At 41.9% G+C, this 23,312-nt stretch overlaps 1 protein-coding gene across 14 annotated transcripts in view; it reads right to left on the reverse strand.

The window, feature by feature from the left end:
• Positions 1-23,312, reverse strand: part of ptprsa (protein tyrosine phosphatase receptor type Sa) — a 237,333-nt gene that overhangs the window by 51,608 nt on the left and 162,413 nt on the right. For 6 of the 14 annotated variants that reach the window (XM_037114065.1, XM_037114066.1, XM_037114063.1 and 3 more), the window contains 8 exons: positions 16,320-16,589; positions 15,553-16,134; positions 14,621-14,757; positions 14,384-14,528; positions 6,896-7,216; positions 3,717-3,910; positions 2,356-2,382; positions 1,132-1,249 (listed from right to left, as the gene is read on the reverse strand). In XM_037114065.1, the coding sequence (XP_036969960.1) occupies positions 1,132-1,249; positions 2,356-2,382; positions 3,717-3,910; positions 6,896-7,216; positions 14,384-14,528; positions 14,621-14,757; positions 15,553-16,134; positions 16,320-16,589 (1,794 nt within the window). The remainder of the gene's footprint in view (positions 1-1,131; positions 1,250-2,355; positions 2,383-3,716; positions 3,911-6,895; positions 7,217-14,383; positions 14,529-14,620; positions 14,758-15,552; positions 16,135-16,319; positions 16,590-23,312) is intronic. The other 8 variants (XM_037114071.1, XM_037114072.1, XM_037114077.1 and 5 more) reach the window with 2 other exon arrangements.

The raw sequence follows: 23,312 nt of genomic DNA on the forward strand, positions 1-23,312 counted from the left end.
GTGTATAAATTGGTGTGTTTTGTTTTATGATTATGTGCAACAGCATAGTCTTCAGCAGCACAGACTGCACACGCTCATGAGGGAGAGTGAGCGACTTGCTACGTATATAGGCGTGTGTGTGTATATATATGCTGTATAGAGTATACTGTATGTGAACATGTTGACTCTCTGAAGCCTCCCAAAGCTGGCTGGCACAGATGCTCACACAAAAGGATGCTCCCATTTCGGCCTGATACCTCGAATTCTCTCAAAGAAGGCTTTCACACTCTCAGGCAGCCAGCCTCACAGGTTTAGATCATGTTCATGGTAACTAAGCTGCGAGCTTCCAAACAGGCTCTAGTGGTCCGGTTAAACCAGTGTGCCGACTGGTAGTAACAGGGGAAAAAATTGAAGAAGACAAGGCTTTGTAGTGTGCAGGCATTAGCCTCCGGTATTTTATCCGTAAAGCTCAAACCAACGACCCAACAGGGGTTTTCAAGCTGTCATAATCTGTCTGAAAAATCTCCAAGTACCTCACACCACCTCCTTGATCTCTAAAAATCTGCGGATAGTCCTCTGAATAATAAATGCTGCCCCGATAGAAGAAAACACCAACCCAACTGTCTGAACTGCTTCAGAATGGTTCATTCATTCAGAACATGAAAACTAAAAATCATCTTTTACTTTTTTCTGAGGCATCGTCTTAACGCGAGACATATGGTAAAGATACTATTTGTAAGAAAAGTTGATTTTGATGTGGATCATGAATTTTTAGGACTGGCGACCATTCTGACCAGCCATCCCAAACTGTCAGGATTTGATGAGTTGGGAACGAGACTCAAACATCAACTTTTCTTACAAATAGGACATTTAAAATTGAAGACACCTTAGTAAAATGTCTGAATTTTTTTGCAGTTGTTAATGTCTACAGTGTCCAGATTTACAGAACATGTCTGCATCGGTTACATTGACCGCAGCCTGGTTGTGAATCAAAGAGCCTTCAACATTAATCAAATACAGAGATGGTAACCTTGCAGACACGGCTGAAGGAACCCTTGTGCAAGCTGAAAAAGAATAAGCCTCTATTCGTGCTGTGTGAACAAAGGCGCTTTCAACAAACCAACAAATAAATTATTAATTTCTTGCACTGACCTGCCCCTTTGGTCACCACCAGTTTAGGTTTGCTCCGGGCACCATCTCCCTTGGTGGTGTACGCAGCCACCGTGATGGAGTAAGTGGTGTCTGGCTTGAGTCCTCCAATGACCATTTCCTATGGGAGAGAGAAAAGAGACAGGAACAGGAAAATGTCAAAGTGTGTCTTGAATTTTTGATGATTTGACCTGCCTTCATGCAGCTCAAACTGCCTTATGCAGAATGTTAATCTGAGCGAAGTGTCTCCTGGTCCTCTTTATTAATTTTCACGAGGCATGCATTAAATGTAACGTTTTTCCCCTGTGTAATGGGAGACCATTCCATTAAGTAAATCCTCTGAGTTGCCAAGGTGGAGGAGGGACATTAGGTATGTAAATGGAAAGTGGCCCTTCTTATTCCTCCAGCAATATTCCAATCAACAACTTAACTTTGTGATAAATGCATGCTGAATACATCCTGCCCATTCTCCGGCAGTTTTTACCTCAGCCATTAAGTTTCCTTGAGTCCTCTTCAAAGAGAGGCTTCCGATCAATTCTAATGAATCTTTCAAGGGAGCAGGTTTGAACGAATGCAGAATGAGGTTTTTAACAGGCTGGTTGGCAGAGGGATGGGAGAGGTCAATAAAGGTAAATGAGCTATAAGTACTGTCTTGCACTTGAGATGGTATTCACGTAATGCAGATGTTCTGGGGTTTCAAATCTGGATTCAAAACAAGGGTAAAAAATAGTTGGAAAAATATCTGCAGTTGTGAATGATCATCAGAGATTTTCACAATAAAAGTTTTATCAACTTCGGGCAGCACAGTGATTCTAAGGCACCACATACGAAGTAAATAAAAATAAGCTTTAAAAAGAAATCACACTCACGAAAAAGGAAAAACACACAGCACGAGACAAAGAAACATACTGTATCAACACACAGCACGACACGAGCAGCATTAGCATTCCAGGCACAGTGTGCAGTGGATATTGCATCAGCCTCCATTTTGTGGAAGCTAGCTGGCAATAGAAGTTTGTCCTTTTTTCCTTCGTGGCGTATAGAGATAGTGTAGAGGCTGGCAGGCCAGACAGCTGAGGTGAAACCTCTGAGCCACTCTGCTATCCAAACTTATTGGATAAAGATTGGAGGGCTTGTGTAAACTGTGAATCCAACCAGTTTGATGCAATACCCACTGTTTATACCCCTTCAGCTACACAAAGCACTCAGGCGAAACTTCATACTCACATATTCAGCTGTATCGTCCGTTTCCCACTAACCCCCCCCGCCAAAGAGGAGAGTGCAGGAGAAAAGCAATTTTTTTTTTTTTTTAAAGAAAGGAGAGAGAAGAGAAAAAGGAAGAAATAGGATTGTGAGAGATGGGGGCATTAGAGGTGCAGGAGCAGAGAGTCAGAAATAGGTCACTGGTTTTGTGAGGTCAGGAGAGTTAGACGCTGTTTGAAGCTTAAGTCATGAGGAGCAGCTGAAACAAGGCTGAGAGTTGTAGGGGTCTGCCCGTGGGGCCTGGAGCTGTTTAACCATCTTACTGTGCAGCTATACTGTACATCAGTGTTAAATCATTCATAGCTACAGCCAGTGTTGACACTGAGATGTAGCTTTTAAGGGTTTTATGTTCGGGTCACTTTTTGCTTTCACTAAAACAAAACATGCACCTAAAAAAAGTTGTTTTTGCCTGGCATTCTTTGGCGACTACTGGGTGTATGCTTCGCTTGGATCTTATAATTTAAAGTATTTAAGCACCTTCTATATTTGGATTTGACGGTCAACTAACTTCCCAAAAATGTAAATGTGATGCTGGTGGCATTTGGCCCGAATGCACCCTTCATTCACGTGGAAAAAATAGATTTTGATTCATTCTTTCTCAAAATACCTAGAATTGCATACCAGTATTCTTTTCTGTGCTGTTTACAATATTGCTTCAAGGGTATAATTTCCATTTGGATGATTGCTAGTGTGTACAAAAGTCTCACGTTGGCTGGACTCCTCCAACATCATGTTGACTGAAGTTTTGTAAAAAGAAGAAAAAGAAAAAGGCCATTCTACAGGACTCTGTTACAATTCTAGCTGTCAGTGGAGGCTGATGATTTGGTGAAATGTTTTCATGACAATTTTACTTTTGCCCCCCAGGCACAGAATACTATAATCAGTATTTTCTTTGAGTCTGTGCATTGCGTACAGGCACACTCAGACATTTCACAGCAGGTGTTGCCATAAAGCAAAGGGGTCCAGACGCTCCTAATAAAGGCCATGGAGGCAGAAGAGGGAGGACAAGATGAGTGAAGCTTTGATTACAGTTCTTCTTGAGGGGAAAAGAATACTACAGCAATACGAAATAAAATCCAAGGGGGAAGAGCACCCATATCACTTCCCATTCCCTAGCAATACTTGCAAAGCCACAAGAGCACAGCTACACAATTTGCAGTCTTTGTGAGAAGAAAAGTTGTCCACTGAGATTTTCAGTGTTACTGTGTTAATTTATCTTGCTTAATTGGTGACTAAATATAGATTCAGAGGCTGACCTGGGCTTAATTGGTGTAATCAGATTTTTTTCAGACATTTGACCTGTCAAAACCGTGAAATGGTCATACCTGGGCATCGGCCAGCATGACATCCTTGATGAGGGGCAGGCCCCGTGACTCGCCATTTTCCACACGTACATAGTGAACCTGGTAGCCACGGATCTGACCGTTCTGCTTGCCTGGCGTCAGGGAGCGCCACATCACCTTTAGCGCAGTGGAGTTGAGGACCTCCACCTCTACTCGCCTTGGAGGAGCCCCAGGTACTGTGGATAGCAAAAAAAAACCTCATGTCAGAATAATTTTTGTTTTGTATACTGCTGAAAAAATGTGGCTGGATTCCCCCACTTTTTTAAATATAAGCAGTGGTGGATGGAGTATTCAGATATGGATGCATGTATGTTTTCTTGAGTAGAGTAAAGGTGCTAATACCACACTGTGAAAATACTTCACTACAGGTAAAAGTCCTGAATTCAAAACCTTACTCAAATTAAAGTGTGTAATATTATCAGCAACATGTACCTAATAATTGTACAGTAAAATGTTAAGTGTAATTTGGAGATACATGGTTTCACTGGACAGGAGGGTATTGAAAAAATGTAATCTGAGAAGTAAGCTGTAACTACGGCTGTCAGGCAGATGAAGTGGTACAAACATTACAATATTTGACTGATGTAGTGGAGAAGGGGTATAAATCTATATCAAATGAGACTACTTTGGTAAAGTACATGTGCCTAAAACTTATATCTAATTACAGTTGTTGAGTATTTAGTTACATTCCACCAGTGAATATTAGTGATAATGTACGAGTGTTCCTCATTTAACAAGTGTAATAATGATACAGTACTCTGTCCCAGTGAAAATGTCTTCATTCTGAGAGCAATGCAGGATAAGAGGAAAACATTAAAACTGTGCTATGACTGATGAATACAGTAACTAATGATAGAGAGAGACATTTAAAAAAAAACTACAAACACACTACAGCATCAGTCTTCTTTTGCAGTACCCTATCCCCCATAACAAACCACCACTCTCTCCTGTCTCCACCACCCTTTAAATATGTGTCCGATGTGTCCGCCTGCCATCAGTGGGGAGCTCTCAGTCATAATGACAGGCCTTTATGGAAGGCCTTGCTTCCAGGCCTATCGGTGTGCCATGGACTGGCCCTTTCTAAGATGGATGTGCCATTAATAGAACTCTTCCACTCAAACTGCTTCCATTTGTTCGTCCACAAACACTTCAAGTCCCCCTCGTCCGCCCTAAATCACAACCCCATTTCCCCCCCACATCTCCCTGAGGATCATGCACCAATCTTGTTTATTACCAAAATCTGCTCTACCTTTTAGCCCTGGCTCTTATTTCTTAACCTGGCACATCTCTGTCACGCGTCATTATCATAATGACACCAGAAAATTTGTAATGGCCATTGTCTGTGCGCTGTGGCTTTCACCCCTCCTGATGCTGTGGTATTTTAAACATGTGGAAAGAATTTAGGCTTGTCTCTGCTGTTGCGCTTGTTGTACATCAGTGTCAGAAAAATGCTTAAAATGCTGCGGTAATGGATGTGAAATGGATCGCGGAGAACAGAAGCCGGTATCAACCATCCGTCAATGATTCAGATGTGTTGTGACATGCCCACATCTTTACTTGTCAGCTTGGGTATTTTATGTCAACTGCTTTTCTCATTTGTCATTTATTTTACGCAATCCAACTTAGCTGCGTCTTGTCTATTTATTTTTCTGTTTCGAGGCTGAGATGTTTTTTGCAAGACCCTTGGCTTTTCTATAATTTCCAAGCACAAGCTATAGTTTGCGTTTGCAAAGTGTTACACGTGGTTGCACATGTTGGGGAAAGTGTACCAAAAGACGAGCAGTGCATGCAACCAAACATATTTGTCCATCTATTTTAACGTTTAACGTCTACATCCAGCTGTTGACTGAATCTTCTCTTTTTTTTAACAACAGCTTGCTCAGTGCTCATACAGGCAAGCCCAGTGCACTTACAGTATTTTGGTTTCACTGGAAGTGGCATCAACAGAGTAGCTACTGAGGAAAGGGAGGATATTAATTCTGTTTCCTCAAATACATTATTATGTGGACAAGATCTGAGTTGTAACCTCATTGGTCACTCACCTGCTGATTTAACCTCCAACATGCTGTTTGCACCATACATACACAGGCAGATACAGCCTTGCAGCATACTGCAATCATAAAAGCATTTGGCTCTCTGCAGGGCAATGGAATACTGGCAGAAGCCTACAGATGGACGTGCGATAAGAGATGCGGTTAGCTATGATTTTGCAGCAACACTCTTGATTTCCCAGGCGTACTATTTGGTTGAAGTGTAGTCATTGGTCATGTGGATTGAAATGTTGGTATAATCTGGAAGCCATTCCACCAACACAAGATTTGGTGTGTTTGGAAAAGTATTGTGACTCTTAAGATGGAGGTTTGACAAGCAATGAGAGTAATCACGATTTTTTTGCGGGGGACAACTGTGCTTGTCCATAACTAGCTGAATGACAACGTAACATGATTGGTGTGGCCAGCTGAGTATTGGTGTTTCCCCATCAAAAAGATTAGGCACCAGCAGTTAGGTGCGCTAGGAGGTGCAGCTGAGACACTTTATTTGCTATGATCCAGACTATGAAGTAACACTTATTGTATGTGCTGCTAGTGCCTACTGCTGCAGATAGTTGGGTTGTCAACAGATACTGAATGTAAAAATGTTTTGGCACATGGCAGAGTATGGAGAGGAAACAGTCCACCATGAGCCGATGTCCATAACCCACAGTTAAAGCTTCTCGAATAACGATCACTCTGACAAAACACTTGATACAGAGGGACTCTTAGAAAAACAGAGGACATCCGCAGATGGAAACAAATCAAAGAACACAGAGGCAACAGTTACCATTAATATATGTTCTCTCTCAAATCTAACATCCCGAGTTATGAGTGGAACGTGTTGTTCTTGGAACTATGTTCGTGACCCTTCAAACAGCTTAACCATGTCATGTGATACAACTTGAGTACAGTAATTCACATCATAAACATTATCACTTTTTTTTTTGCATACTGACCACTGATGTTTCAGGTTAGTAGTGACATAGTCTTGTTCTGATGGAAACGCACTGCACATGCATGTCAACCTCTTCACACAGATCATCTGCCACAAGCGTGCTCACCATCAAACCAAGAAATACCTTCATTTGTACTTTTCATGAAGCTTTTAGACATAAGAGATTCATGTACCGTCTTCGTCGGTGCGGCAGATCAGGGGCTCGCTCTCAGGGCCTGGCCCAACCACAGTGGACGCAGACACGGTAATGCGGTACTGGGTCCACTTCTCCAACCGCTGCAGCAGCACCTGCTGTTCGGTGGCAGGGATTGTAGGCTCCTCCATGGGTTCCTCATCATCACTGCCACCCTCTGACGAGCCCACCACCTGGTACAGCACCCTATACCTCGCCAGGACACCGTTCTGACTCTCCAGAGGCGGGGGGCGCCAACTTACCAGCAGGGTGGTGGAGCTGGTGCTGCTGCACTTAATGTCTTGAGGGGGGGCTGAGGGCTCTGGTGAGGTTGAAAGGACAGGAAGGAAGGGGGTCGAGGACGAGGAAGGGGGGAAGGCAGGGGTGAAAAACAAAAAAATAAAAAGATGGGAGAGATAAAGAAAATGATAAAAGGATAAAATAAACAATAAGAGCAATTCAAACAAAAATTGCAAAACAAAGACGGAGGCAAAATATGTTCGAAATAAAAATAAAATCACCAAGCAAATGACAACATAGGTGGACAATGGCACAAGCTTGTAATAATGAATCAAGATGGGGACCCTTGTGCGATACTTGGGGACAAATTCTGCACATGCAGATTGTTTTTGGTCAATAACTTCATGGTGTTGGAACTTTTTCTTCAAGAAAAATGAGTTGGTTGCACTAAAAAATAATTCATCCGACTGCAAAAAATATTAAGATCTCCTGACCTTCTTACACAGCAGAAGCTACTTGTTTGTCCTGTAATGTATTACAATACAGGAGGTGGGACTCCTGCTCAAGTCACCCTTTTTTAAAACCTGTACTGAATAATCCAAACCTGAGATGCTTAATTATCCACAATAACACGTTTCGCATTCAGTGCCAGATGGACGGTGATAAACATATCCATTGTGCATTTTACTTTCAGGCACTGAGGTGAGGCTTCAATGCTCAACAACAAAAAACTAGCAACCAGGTAAATATGGCAGTCACGAGCACTAAACCCCTAATTTTTCCCTTCAGGGTCTCTGCAATTATTGCAACCGCTAAGCCACTTGGCTGTGTGCTTGGGGATTAATAACACACTGTCGTGCCACTAAAGCCAGCATAAAATGAGAAGAATGTATTCAAAATGTGTTTAGTGGTGATGTGGATTGGTAGTACAGCTGCTAATAATTTCTGGCAGTCGTTATCTTGCCTCGTGTAGCATCTATCTAACCTTGAATGAGCACGATTAAACACTCCATTGAAAAGCATTTTTGGTACGAGAACTCTCAGTCAAATTAGCATAAGCTAAAATGATCTATTTTTTTTTCTTTTTCAAAAGTATAACGTAGCAGGGAGGTACTGTAGTCTGTCCTTTTTAATTTGTAACAGTGTAAAAATTTCCAACACTGTGGCGGTTTTTTGTGTCTGAAGTGTTCTTCCAAAACATATTAAAACCTACACATCTGTGAACTTTCTAAATCAAATTCAATGCCTCTCGCTTCTAATCTGTGCCAAGCTCTTACACAGCTTGTGCTCGTCCAGAGAGTGTGCTGTGCAAGGAGCGATAAAACATTTCACTTCTCATCCAGAGTTTGGTATTATACGGATAAAAGGACATGTATGAAAATATTTCTTTCCAAGTCGGGTTTCCTCTATCCCCTACAATGGTTTTGTGTGAGAATATATTCCCTCCATCTTAGTGTGAGCAAACAGAAATTCATTATTACATTTTTCGTCTGTTATGTAAGGAAAAAAAACAAAAACAGCACAATAATCAAAAACAAAACGAAAAACACAGTCTGAAAAAAATGCATCCGACACACAGGAACATAGAAAAATGGCCAATGATAAAATAACAAGGAGGATTCTCATTCCAAAAACAAAAGCAGAAGAAATAAATCATGAACTGAAGGAGGGTACTGGGAAATGATTTTTCTCTGTAACCCAGGTGACTCGAAAAAACAACCACAACAAAAGTTAAGGTTCAAAATGACAACTCATGAGAAAACATGAAAAAAAAATAAAAAAAACAGAATACTCCACATAGACATAAAACAAGAACATTTAACTTTGAAAACAACACAAATAAAAGCAACCAAAAGAAATCACAAGTGTTGTTTGCATCATACGTACCTGACTCCCACAAATACTACATTTCAAAGACTTTCTTACCACCAGCACCTGACTACAGAGTGCGCTAACTCTGCAGCCAGTGAACTACAACGCTTTCCCTCTCAAGACGCTTGCCAGAAATTGACACCCATCCCCACTGAATCAGTGAACCAATTTGGACCCATTGAGAGGTAATTTTGAACCCTTTTGGGGTTATTGGGAGGGAGAGAGTTGGCTCTGTGCTGTGCTGCCAGGGCTGTTTAATACTCATGTATCTTTGGGCCGGAGGGTCCACAAGACTGTGAGAGGGGAAGCCAATGGGGGGGAACACTCACTCCCAAGATATTCTGTTCTGTCCTGCACTTGGCCATGTACACAACTGTCTATCCATGTTAGCAATTAGTTAAATCCCATTTCATAACCCTCCGCCTTTGTTTCTTCTTAAAATGTATTGCCATTTCAAGAGTGCTGAGACACGAGAGCAGAAGACAAAAAGCTTGTTTTGCTGAATTCATAAAAGTTTGATGACAGTGTTCTGACTGCAGTGTCACTTTGGGTAGGAACAGCTTAATATAAAATCAAAAACAAGGGTTTTAACTATCGCAAGGGCCTCCTCTCAGTGAAGACCGAATGTTCCAGCGCACAACAAACAGGACAGGACCTCAGCCACAGTTCCCAAACCCTTCTCTGTGTCCAATGGGCTTATTTACTTACGGTCTTACTGGATTTTGAGCCTTTCAGCTTCTTTCCTCCACTCATATTGTATTTGCAAACTCTCCACATCAAGAATGATTGCTCAGTTCTCAATCTTTGTGGTGTGGAAAAGGCTGTGAATCTGACAGGGGCCAGGCTATCACAGCGCACAGGCATCCTCATGCCTGATAACGGTTTAAGGCTGGCTGGGGCAAAGCTTTAATAAAGTGCATATCCCATGGAGGCCAGTGGTGGGATTATGGATAGTAGAACTATACGAACACAAAAGAAGAAACTCAGCTCATGCTTCACTTGAGGTTCTTTTGAAGCTTCCCTGAAAGAGTTTCCTAAATGCTATTTGACAAATAATTAGTCATGTCTGCATTCAGATCCTTCTCTTTGACTTTTAAGTCTGTTGTGATACGACTAAGAGCTCTGGGTATAGAGTATGCAGGATATGCAAGTACTGGTGGCATACCTAATCATTGTGACTACCTCCAGATTAAATTTGTGTTTACTGCAACATCTTCAATGGGTATAATTTACACACATTAATGCCCACAGTTTAGCTATGCAGGCCATTACTTAATGCCTGTTGTCAACTCTGTGAATGACACAGATTGCCACTGCTATCAGACTATAAGCACGCCTGCATTTTGAATTGTATTTTCATCAGAAGCCACGAATGACAGGATGTTCATATTTGTAGATCATTATGGAATTAATCCGCCCTGATGCCAAATGGCCATGCTGTGACACACACAAATATTCCAATATATCTAAAAACCTTCCGCAATTACAGTAAGTGGGGGGGCTAAACTGCTTGTTTGGCTAAATACAGAGGATTTAGAATCTGCCACTTTAATTCGAGAGATAGCACTTGACTGGCTACTGGCAGGTTTTAGGTATAATCTAAATGTGTAACAAAGCCTGACAATCCAGGGGCCTGGCTCATAACTCATCACAAAGCATGAAATTAATTCTGACGCTATGAAATGGGATTCTTATCTGCCACTATGGGACCCTGCAGTCCCCTAACACCCACTCCCAAGGTCCATCTTAGCTCCTGTTAGCCTTGCAATTGGGTAGCAGCTTAAGAGGAATGCTGGAAGCTGTCCCGGCTCTCGGGTTGTGGACCCACTCCGGCCACGTCTGAACGGTCTCACAGAAATGGTCTCTCAAACTGGTCTGACTATGACAGCATACCCCAAGAGGCCTTGCTTCTGAATGGGGCCTACTGTTGCCAGTAACAACTCGTGTATTTTGTTCAGCCTGTGGTTACATAGACTGAGAGAAGCCAATGATGTGATTTGGGTGCTTTTTGATTTGAGAAGTTTTGGGCCTTACTCACCATGAAGCAAAAGCAAACTGAGATCCAAGAGAATATTTTTTTTCGCCATGAATTGTCACGAGTTCTTGACAGTGTGGTCCCCATGACAATAGCCCCTGGTAATGCTGCTTGGACTGAGCACATACTTCAACAATCTGCAAACATTTTGTACCACAGATAATGGACAACAAAGCAAACAGGGAAATCATGTCGCCTGTCTTTCTTTTTAACTTAGTGGAAAAGGCTTTCAGTCTGCCAGGCTTTGGGTACAAATCCAGGTGGAAATAGTTCTGTTGTACTGCAAGTAGAGCATGGCAATAATGACGCCAGAAATTCCTGAAGCACTGTTAAAATTGCATGTTTTGGATAAAGGAGTCCAGCTTGCTTAGGCAAAATGTATCTAATTAGCCACAGTATACCTATTTTGTATTTTATTCCATCTAATCCTCCTGTAATATATCATTAATTATCAAATATAACTGAACCTTTGCAGCTAGTTCAGTCAAAGAACTAATGAATAAGGCTTCCTCAGGGTGCCACAACTATAGTGACAGTAAAGTACTCGGGAGTCTGGCACAAAAGGGATATTCTGTTTTTGTTCATAGGAGACTGCACAAAACACTGCACTCCAAAAATAGTTTATTTTTTTCCCACCAAGTTTTCCCAAAAGGCTGACAGTTTATAACTATCTATGTTACATTGTGCCATGAAGGCACTTAGAAAAAGCTATACATGTTGCTGGGCCCCTCACTGACTTGGATCATAACGATGCTGCTATTCCTGACATGTACGTTGAGCCAAACTGCAGATATGTCAGCTTAATTTTTAACTTCCCATTTATAATTAAAGACTGCTTGTTACGTCTTTCCAAACCCCTGTTAGTGTGTCAGAAATAAACTCATAATTCATTGAATATATATGTGAATGTTTCTCAAAGGTTGTGGCAGACTGAATCCCTAAACCACACAATCACTTACCTTGAAGCATCCAAAAGATCAAGTTATTTATTGTGTTGTGGGAAATCTTTTCGCTTTGACTGACTCAGTCTGTGAGTTTTCTGACCTCAGCAGTGAGAATCCAACGGATTTATCTCACACTCGCTTGAGCATGGACAGGGACATTGACTGAAAACAGCTGGTTACTGTGAGACCTAATGCCGAACCATAGAAGTAGAATGGATAGAAGAGGTAGCGATGACTGTTTACTTTAAAATGAGTATCTGATTACCATATGCTGGAAATGAGAAGTTATTACTGCTCCAAATATGTACTGACACTCATTTCCAGGACAAGAGAATCACATTTCTTGTGTGATGCCATTATCAACCAACACTTATCCCTCCTATCCACTCTAATTGTATAGATGACACAATTCAAAGGAAGAGCAGAGACTTGAGAAGAGCCATCAGTTCACCCCCGTATTTCCTCAAAGGGCAAGGCTATGTCAGTGTCTGTGCTTGCTGCTCTGCCTGCTGTGCTGTAGTAGCTTGTTGCTGTGGTGGAACCCAGATAAACAATAAAATAGCAGCAAGCTACTGTTTGGAGTGATGTTAAACCAACATTCATTTGGATAACCCAGAAATAAAATCATAGAAATAAATAAATAAATAAAAAATTAACTCAAATTTTTTTTCCCAAAAGACTCAACATAAAAGGAAGAGGGCACAAAGTGAGCAAGGAGATGTCAAGCCATTCCAAGGAGAGCTTTTGTTCCATTGCACAGGGGAACAAGTGGCAGAGATAGAAAGAGCTGGTGTAGGGTGATGAAAGAGGAAGAGAGGAGTGTATCCAATCCAATCAGCTTGCAGTTTACCGATCAAGAACAAATGCAAAAAACAGAAGTGAGGAAATCACTGACACACATCGACAGGTGAAGATGTGCACAGACACTCGAGAGACGCCAAGACAGAAATGGGGGCTGGAATAACGTAAAGTGTTTTCATGCCTGGACTGATCAAAGATCAATGGTGCAGAGACAGGTTCTCAACAGCACCCCCAGTGGGCAGGAGTGAATGTTGCATGCAACTGGCGCTCTCCTCAGTGACTCTGCACTGTCTGTGTAGCTCTGCTGCCCAGCAGTGACAAAAATAACTGTGAAGTGGTTGTTCCAAAGCCCCACAGCCCAGTTGTGGGGGTACAGCCAACAAGGTGCACTGGTAGAAACAGAAAATGTGTTAAAAGACGTCTACTCCCACCACCATGGCTCTCCTACGTCCTGGTAAAAATCCTCTGGTTTAAAATCTCACAGCCATTTTATTGACAATAAAGGTGGCTGCACTGATGATCGATGTATACATGTAGTTTTGTTTGTGATTTTCATCACCCCTAATCCCAGCTACATTTGCAACATTCTTCACCATATGAATGTAATAAATGGTGATACACAACATCATTGTGAAACTTTGTGTGCTGTATAAACCCACAAGACATGAATTTCATACCCTGTCATGGATATCTGATTGGATAAGCTGTGTGTATTTTCTGTACAGCGGACACTACTGTAAGCTATGATATCACTTCTGTTATTTTTAGCCGGATGGTTTAAATAATTTGTGTTGCTGCTATCTGCAAAATAAAATAATAACTGCAGAACTGATATACTGGAATAAATTCAGGGTGTGGGCATGTGTGGATTCTGGGTGACTACTGACAGAGTTTTCTTTTTCTTTGGTGACTAAACTCAACCCCAAATTTCCAATCCTGAATTTCAACACAGTTCATATGAGAGCCTTGGCGGTTTTCGAGGAGAACAGACATTTTTTGTGTCTCTGTCACGTGGAAGAAAGTGCACTTGCTGTTGACAAAGGAAAAGCAAATATGAGCAAACGTAAATAAAGAAACTCCCAAAATGGCCAGTCCACGTAGGCTTGATTTGTTTGACAGTGTTGGTTATGCTCATTCACATTTAGCACAAAACTCAGGTTAGAAAATAAGGTGATTCTGAAATGAAGAGCCTAAAGAAGTCACTCAACCTCAGCTCCAAAGAACAAAGCATTCATAGTGTAAATGTCACTTTGCATTAAGAAGAAAGTACGTCAAATATGTAAAATGCAAAGAAAATCAAACCAAAACACCACACGTTTTAGGAAGAATTCAAAAACGCATCAGTTTGTTATGTAGGTCATCATTTTTGATTCAGCTTTGAACCCTGATAATGTGTGAGGAAAAACACAGTCATAGTTCAAAGGGATTGATGCAGATGAAATCCAAGAACATAGAGTTTTCAAGCTCTAGTTAAAAGGGAAAAGCACACAACCTCATTAGAATTCACTTTACTAAAAACATACGATCAATTAATCGCTTCACTGGGGAAAACACCTTTGTTAGCCAACACACAAAGAGAACAGGAGGGGCTACATACTGGCTTGCAAGGTCTTCTGTGATATGTCATTGGTGAAGGCGCCAATGCCTTTATTGGAGATGGCTGCCAGGGAGAAGTGGTACTCTGTGTTTGGGCGGAGACCTTCCACAACATAGGAAGATGTAGGTGGAAATGATTTCTTCATCTGGTGATGGAGAGCAAAGTTATCGATTGAGTATGTTTATCTATTTATTTTCTAAGGCACTGAGATTTGAAATTTAGTGGTGAAATTCTTGCCTGTGTGCCCAAACTGCGATCCATGTAACGGAGTTCATAGTTTATAATTCCTTCTTTCTCATAGGCAGGTTCCCAAGTCAGTTCAATACTGGTGTCAGACACAGCACCAACCTGGAATTTGGATGGCTGACCTGGAACTGAAGGACAAGGCAGAGGACATTGGTGCTTGAAATATGACCATAAATTAAACAAGAAATGGAAACCGATGCCATACACATGGGAGGAGTACTGTTCAACTGCCACTGTAAAAGAGTCGAGTCGAATGAGTTGTTTTCCTCAGAGCATATTTATTCTACGCCCACTAACATAATGAGCATAATGAGATTTGGCATAAAATGACCGAGGATTAGAGGGAATTAAATTGAGAGGAATAGATTATAATGAAGTCCAAAAGTTTGTGCCCCAGTGCCAGGCAAGGTCCAATTTTCTGTATTTATTTTGCAGCCTCTGAAGTTGGATGTGCCTCCTTGCCCTAGCTTGGATGAAGTGAATTCTCTCAGCTCTGAAGCTGATCCTAGTGAGTCCTCAGATGTTGGTTCTTTCTAGAATGTGACTGTATTTTTTATTTTTTTTCAGACTGCCATGATCAAACAGACTTTTGTCATCATTTGCAGAGGCCGAAGATGTGTGGGAGAACCTTGCGCAGCAGGGGAGGAAACTTGTGTCTTTGACAGCAGGCACACTGTAAAGTTTCTGAAAATGGGCTGCTGATGCATAAAAACAGTTGATCATGCTTCATTGGCTGTCAATGTCTACTCGTCAAGCAGAACCAGTGTTTCTGTATGACTGATCTTAAACATGACGACTTGGATTCAACAATGTTTGATCATTACACAGGTGCCTATTCTACACAGAACTGATGGACAAAACATTCACTTAACAAATTTCAAAGCTTTCACACCAAAGACACAAGATCATTTTTGTGTCCTTACCTCCTTGCAGTACTTTGACATGGATGGGCTCTGAGAAGGGTCCGTCTCCTACAGAAGTGAATGCTAGGACTTTGATGGTATACGTCTCTTGAGGCACTAGACTCTGGATGGTGGTGATAATGCTGTCCTGGACATTATGGATCTGCCAGAGGCTCATGGACTGGGAGTCGTCCATGGTGTAATAAACACGGTAGCCCTTGATCTGCCCATTGGGCTCCTCAGGCTCTTCCCAGCGCACCATCATAGTGTTCTGAGATATGATCTGAGCCTGGATGTTTCGTGGTGGACTAGCAGGGGCCTGTTCACCAGTCCGGGTTTCTACCGGCTCACTGGGAGGACCCTGGCCAATCGTGTTGACGGCTGAGACACGGATTTCATACTCAGTGTTGGGGTAGAGGCCACCAATGCTGTAACGTGTAGTGGTGATGTCATCCACTGTCTCGTATTTGCTGTCTGGGGACTTTGCCCTGTACTGTATGATATAGTAGGTCACGGGGTCTGGGTTGCCTGAGTCCCAGGTGATGGTCACACTTGTGGCAGTGGTTTCAGTAACCACAGGGGTACCTGGAGGCTTGGGGAGAGCTGAGGAAGGGAAGAAGAGTCAGTTTTTCATCGTGACGTGACAGATTGAAGAACTTTTTTGCAATCAATGCTCCAAGATCATTATAGCTATACACATTGTAACTGCACTTTTCTGTACATTTCAGACTTGGCTGAATTCAGTCCCCTATTATGCACCGTTCTTCACAAGCACAGTTATCTCTTACATTTGACAGTGATCTGCGCCACAGCTTCAATGATGCCAAGACTGCTCATGGCCACGCAGGTGTAGTTGGCTGACTCACGAATGCTGCTCAGCTCGAGAACGTTCCTGCCCACTGGCATCTCATCCTCTGGTGTCAAATCCTCTGCGTTCAGCATCCACTTGACGTAAGGCATGGGCGACCCCACTGCCACACACGTTATGTTCACACTGCCACCGGGCATGATTTCCTGACTCGTTGGTGGAATGGAGAAGCGAGGAGGCACCCGCCGGACTGGGAGGAGGCATGAGGAAGGGGAGAGGATGACAAAAGAGGGCAAGGGAGTCAAAAAAAAGAGAAAAAGAGAGGTAACAAGAGAGGCCGATGAAAATGGACCCTTCTCAAGGATATTCTTAAAACAAAAGGTTCAACATTTTAAATGTGAACTCAAACACAATATAAAAGAAGTAGACTTTTCAAAACATAAAAAATATACAAATAATGAGAAGGAACTAAACTAACAGAACTGCTTCAACAACAATGTAGATTAACAATAAAGCAACGATTCATAGCAACAAGGTTCCATTGACCAATATTTGACCCATCACAGCACAATTAAAGACACAAAAATCTATTACGAGTTTCTCATCTTTGGAACTGAACTGCTAACATGTATACAACTACAACATAACCTGATCACGAAGTATGAAGGTGTGTAGTAAAGGCCATGTGATAATGCTATCACATAAGGCCAACATGGCAACCTGGAACTTCCTGTCCTCTCAGGCACTCATGCCAAACAGGAAGTACGCCATTATAGGCTTCTCCCATAGCACAGGAAGTGTAGGGTTACTGAGCTATTGACCATCTCTACAAGGTCTCGAGACACATTTCTAGCATTAGTTTGCACTTGACACCTGTCTCCTCTACCTAGATATCTTAAAGATGAGAAACTTTAATCAGATTTTTGTGGTTTAGGGTAGATCCACTGGACAAAGCCTTATTAAGATCTGACACGGTTCCATTGATAGATGCAGCTATCAGTTTCACAGACAGCATGCATAAATAGACCGAGGTAAATTAAGGAGTAAATGATAACAAAATCAGATATAAAAATTGAGATAAAATGCATAGAGGAATATAACTGAAGGGTCGCTAGCATGCCCAGACAAAAGACGATTGGAGAAGGAAAGAAGAAATACAAGATAGAGGATAAAGCATCTGAGGAGAGGAGAGAGAGAAAGGGAACAGAGGAGCAAAGAGTGACAGAGGAAGAAAAAGAGAGGGGAAGGTTTGGAGGAGGGTGAAGGGGGGGTAACCCGCTTCAATGCAGTGTAAACTTTGTTTTATCTCCAGCAAATGTGACAACATGTGATGGTGGCACATTGTCACATCGCAGTCCCAGTTAACACAAAGTAAGTACTGAGGAACAAGGTGTGTGCCTAGATATACATAGAAAAAGAGCTAGAGTAGTTGTGGCTAGAGAGTCTACTATCACAGAGTGTTGGAGTCAAGAAACAGAACTGGATCAACAGGGAGTAGAAATCCAGAGAACAAGAACGAGAGATAGAGGGGAGGTGAGAGAGGGGGGAGATGGAGAAGGGGCAGGATGACGGCTAAGAGAGGGAGACAGGGAGGAGCTCAAAACTCATGAAGTGGAGTTGAGTGGAAGGAGGTTGATCATGAAACTGAGACGCAGAGGGAGGGCGTAAAGGGTACTGTGTACTTGTGTATGTGTATATATAAATAAATAAATATATATATATAGATGTATATATATTTTGCGTTGGTATAGGCATGAGTGTGCGTGTGTACAGTATGCAAGAGTTAGAGAGTGAAAGAGTATGAGTTAGCATTACACTGTGTGTTCATGAGAGGCATCCCAGCAAGCACTTGACAAATAATGTCATGCAAGAGGTGGCCAAACACTTAATGAAAAAAGCATTTTATAAGTGTTAAATAATGCAGGGTTTCCTGTGCCCATATGAATCTAAATGGAGGAACATAAGATAGACTGAGTTGGAGGTCTGCCTATATTGCTATATGGATACACGCCAAATGTCAAACAGTTACAGAATAAGTATAGGAATTCCTCTTGTAGTACATTACAAAGTAAATAAAACACTGATTTTCGGTTATTTTGAACGAGAGCCTTTGATAACCTCAACAAAGTTATGGGCTACTGCAGAATTCTGTACCTTCCGTCTCTCAAACCAAAGTATCTACATCTACGTTTAATGTCAAAATGTTTGTTGGGATGCAAAGAAGGTCAAAGATAGAGTAGCAAAGTGGTACATATGTAGAAGTAAAAAATGACGAACTAAATGGAAGAGCTGACTTAGAGACAGACAGATAGACAAGACAGGAAAGACAGGGACGAGAGACAAGACACGAGGCAGAAAAAGACAGACTCAAGCAGCAAGACAGCAGACAGGAAGACAGACAGAGGGAGACGGGCAGACAGACAGTGACGGATGGGCACGCAGACATACTGTACAGTACGCAAAGGGGGAGGGGAGGGAAGGGGAGGGGGTTGGGTTGTCGGAGAAAGGAAAGGAGGAGGAGGAGGAGGGCATAAGTGGGGGATAGAGTAAGGAGACTGTGATTCTAAATAAAAAAATAAATTAAATTAACAAAAAAAAAAAAAAAAGATCATGGCTCAAAGTGGGTTTGGAGGTCTCACACACTGGGGCTTAAAATCAAGAATCAACTACACCTCCCCTCCTCCCCGCCTTAAGCATTGCACCTCAATGCAAATGTAGCTTAGGAAGTCTCGGGGGTGGGTGGACATGAGGTGTGTGTTGCAGGGGTGGGTGGGGAATTGAGAGGGAGATTCAGGGCAGGGCGGGTACTGGAAGGGGCATCAAGGATAGGTAGCATTCCAAAATACACCGTGTCGATCCAAATGGGATTCATATGATCGTTGCATGGGACAGTTTGCCAACAAACAAATATCACCTACACACACTGACAGGGTTTTCATCTGAGAACTGACATTTACTGACCTGAGCACCGAAATTATCACTAAAATGTACATGTACTGTAGACTGTAGGGGCCAAGCATGTTAGTAAATAAAAGCAAATAGTTCTATGTGCAACATTCAAATGGTGAAAATACATCTATGTTACTGGCTTTTAACAGCCGTGTCATATTGAGTCATAGAAAACACAGCACTGTTTGTGTTAAAAGAATTATGAAACATTAATAGTCAACTACAGTCAGAGAACCAAACATGGATGGAGACCTTCTGCAGCCACTGGTGGGCTTTTGATTTATTCTCCTTTGTACTACTTTGCATGCATCCTTTCAGTCCTGTTATTCGCTATCAAAGGCAACTATGCTTCTACCTTGGGCCAGACACGACCTGACCTTGAGGGCAAAAAGTTCATCAAAATCACACAGTGATTTGGCCACGAAAAAGAAAAAGCAATATCTGATTCAAAGAGTACTCTGTCATTTAAAAATGCATAATTTTACTAAAAGATTAGTGGCTCTTAAAAAAAAAATGCTGTTAAACATATCAAAGAATCACAACCTGCTTTGTACTGACCTGACTATCAAAAACTTAAATTAAATAATGGGACTTGTTACCTTTCGGTTGGGATATCATGCTTTGTCTCATATTGAGAGATACTACTGGATAGTCAGGAAGTCTAAATAGGAGATATTCTAAAAAAAAAAAAAAAACATGTTGAACTTTGAAAAAAAAGGCAATAAAAAAGCCCATCAGATTGGGACAGGAAGCATATGTTTGGATTCTAATTTGTCATAAAATGCCTAACGAAACAACAAAGGTGAAAGGGCAGCCCATTCCTCACACGGACATGCATGGGTGTGGCTATGGCATGAGTGACATATACAGGTGCGCCCCCATCCACTCGGGCAGACACCAGGGAACCAATACAATCCAAAAATGTCACCCAAGCCCGTCCAAGCATGCCGTTCATTCCCAAATATAGCATTGTTCCAGACACACACACGCACAAAATCAAAGGAAAGAAAACAAATGAAACGGAACAAATCCACAAAAAGAACTAAGTCCGGACAGCATAGACAGTACCAGAGTGCAGCTGTGTTCCACAAAGAGGTATGCATCAATACTATTAGATGTTTTTCAGCTATGATTTGTCTCAATTTTGGCCTCCAATCCAAAGGAATGGTGAAAACTGAATAGGACAAACAGGGTCTGGTTTTAATGGGGAACGTCCAATAAGTGTGTCTGGTGGTGCACTTCTCTCCCTGGGGCTCAGGTCAGTCAATGGACCGGGAGCTGTAGTGGCTGAGTGAATGAGGTTTCCCCACAGGAAGATGTCTCTTTTCACCTTTGAGTACCTACACTGTCAGGGCAATATGGGAGCTCACATCAGCCATCCACCAAATGTTGACAAGGTTCGGCAGTGGCCAGAGAAATTTAAGGGAAAAATACACAAATCACTGGTATCTATAATCACTGATAGGTAATCACTCTACAGTTCGGAGAAAACAGCTGATGGAAAGCCGCGGGAGAGTCTACCTGACAACAGCATGCACAGTGTGTCTGACACATAAATAAATCTGGTCTTTGGTAGAAAATTAAGAGCTCAAGGTCAGTTGATACTACAACATTCTCACATTATATCTTGAGAGAGGAAATCAACTACACACGCTGGGGAACAACATTAGCTGTGTGTCTAAATGTCAGTATTCCATGCAAATGAGACACTATTATTAGCTACACAAGGGCCTGTATGACGGGGTTAGTGTGACTTGCCAATAGCACAGTAAGCTCTCCAAAGCTGTGTGTGTGTGTGTGTGTGTCAACTCCGCTTTCCTACTTTTAAAATGTAATGCCAGTGAAAGAAAGAAAACAAAAGAATCCCAATTGCATGGACAGGCTCCTCATTCACAGAGACCAGGAGCCCAGCCGGCCCATTTGGAATTGAGAGAAAATAAAACAAACATATACCTTTCATTTTGGACTACTAACAACATATCATCTTGTTTCAAGCCCCAATGTGGAGAGAAAGACAAGAAGCCTTACAGTGGACGAGGTGAAAAGCAGTCGAGAGAGAACGCCAGAGTACTGCACTAACTCTAATAGTGGGCGGTGTTGTGGAGGGATATGTGCCAAAAACAGAGGTCAGAAGGTGGACATTATCGGCCATTTTGGTGAGGCAGTTTTTGCTGCCCCAAAATGAAGGGGGAAGCCAAAATAATGTGCAGCCTTTAGTGTCACCTTGAAGCTGAGATTACACCCTCTTGCTGCCTGAGGACACAGGCGCAGTATGGAGATCCTTTAGTCACACTTGCTGGGTGAGGCCTTCGGCATTTACATATAAGCCGCAGGGGTCGGCCTGTATTAACATACCTTGGCTGCGCCAATGCTAAACAGTCACTATCGGTGGCTCATCAAAATGGAAATTATTACCTAAAGGTAACTGACAGGAATCATAGCAGGGGTATCTAATAATATAAAGCAGTGGATTGAGGGGATTTCAGAGCCTATCACTTTTTTCTATTGACTTACAGGTAGATGACAAGCAGCCAAATGATACTGCAGATATGTCCCCTCACTGTGGTCATGCCTTCAGTGAATATTATCAGTCAGATTGAGAAAAGTAGTGTTTTGTATTTGCATTGGAATTAGGGGTGGTGGAAATTTGTTCTGTATGAAAAATAAATGCACTTCTGATAGCAGCATGATGTTTTTGAGGTGGTGCCTATTAACGTCAGGACTCCTTGAGACAAACATCTAATAGAGATGGCAGGGTTTTTGCTTTGGCCAGTGAGAACATAAGGTGTAATCTAGCTTTCTTTCCCAACGTTACACACAAATGCATAGCAGGACATGCAAGCACATTCAAAATCAGGCAGATACCATTGTAGGAGGGCAAACATGCACATGCGTACATCACAGCTCAGTCTTTCTGCATCAGTGTTATTCTTAGGACTTTATCATTAAACGTAAAGACCGAATGTTGACATTTTGACAGGTTTTCATAACTCTCCATTTCTTACAGTGGGATTGTGCCATGGTTTGTGGACATTATATGTGGAAGGCAGCGACAATTTATTGACTGGCATCTGTCACAGACTCTGTTACATTGTAACTGTTACAATACTGGTAGAAGGTCTTTTCATATTCACGCAAGAAATATCAGTGCTACAGTTGAAACCCTCATTTGTGTCTGGTATAACTGCTCGATCTGAAGGGATGATTATATATATTTATCTAATAACTTGCCTTAAGGAAAGAAATTATGTGGCTGGTGCAATGGAAGGAAATGGCATGGATGTGTTAAACTGGAGCAAAAATAAATCAGCTATAATCAGCATCTTCTCAAAGGAAACACTGGCTAACATCGAATATTTTTAAGGGGGTTTGTCTTACTTGCATTTTGGGGCTCATATCAAATTTTGACAAACAAACAGAAATGGCAAAATAGTGCTCTGGGCGTACCTGGCCATTAAAAGGCAACTGTCAAGGTGCCCTTCAGCAAAAATATGTTGTGCTTTCATTTAGGAAACCTTTACCAAAGGTTGCTATTGCATTTTCAATATGACTTTTAGATATTTTACCAGGATCAGTCTAATCCCGTGGAGATCAGCATGCAGCCACACATACAAATACTCAGACTCTCAAGAGGAGACCGATAATGGTGGGAGTATGTTATATATACTACCCGAATGAATGTCAAGCCTGATGTACAACCCAGACCTCTTGAGCCGAGTGTAAAACCTCCACGTCAAAAAACGTAGCTCCTCTCTAAAATAATATTCATCTTGCGTATTCCTAAAGCTACAGCTCACTGCAGCAGGTGACACGAGAGTCAATATAGATCTAATTCAGTTGAAGATGCTCACACCGAGGCTGAACATCTTAAGAGATGACAGGATGCCAGTACAAAGCCAGTTGCAATATAAATCAGTAAACGCCACTCGCATTGATCTCCGATTCATTTAGCTCTCTCTCCTCATTACTGTTGTACGACTACAGTATTCATGCATCAAAAAATATAAATTCCTGCGTGCCAGTC

The sequence above is a fragment of the Acanthopagrus latus genome, chromosome 11, assembly GCF_904848185.1.
Source record: "Acanthopagrus latus isolate v.2019 chromosome 11, fAcaLat1.1, whole genome shotgun sequence".
Lineage (NCBI taxonomy): Eukaryota > Metazoa > Chordata > Actinopteri > Spariformes > Sparidae > Acanthopagrus > Acanthopagrus latus.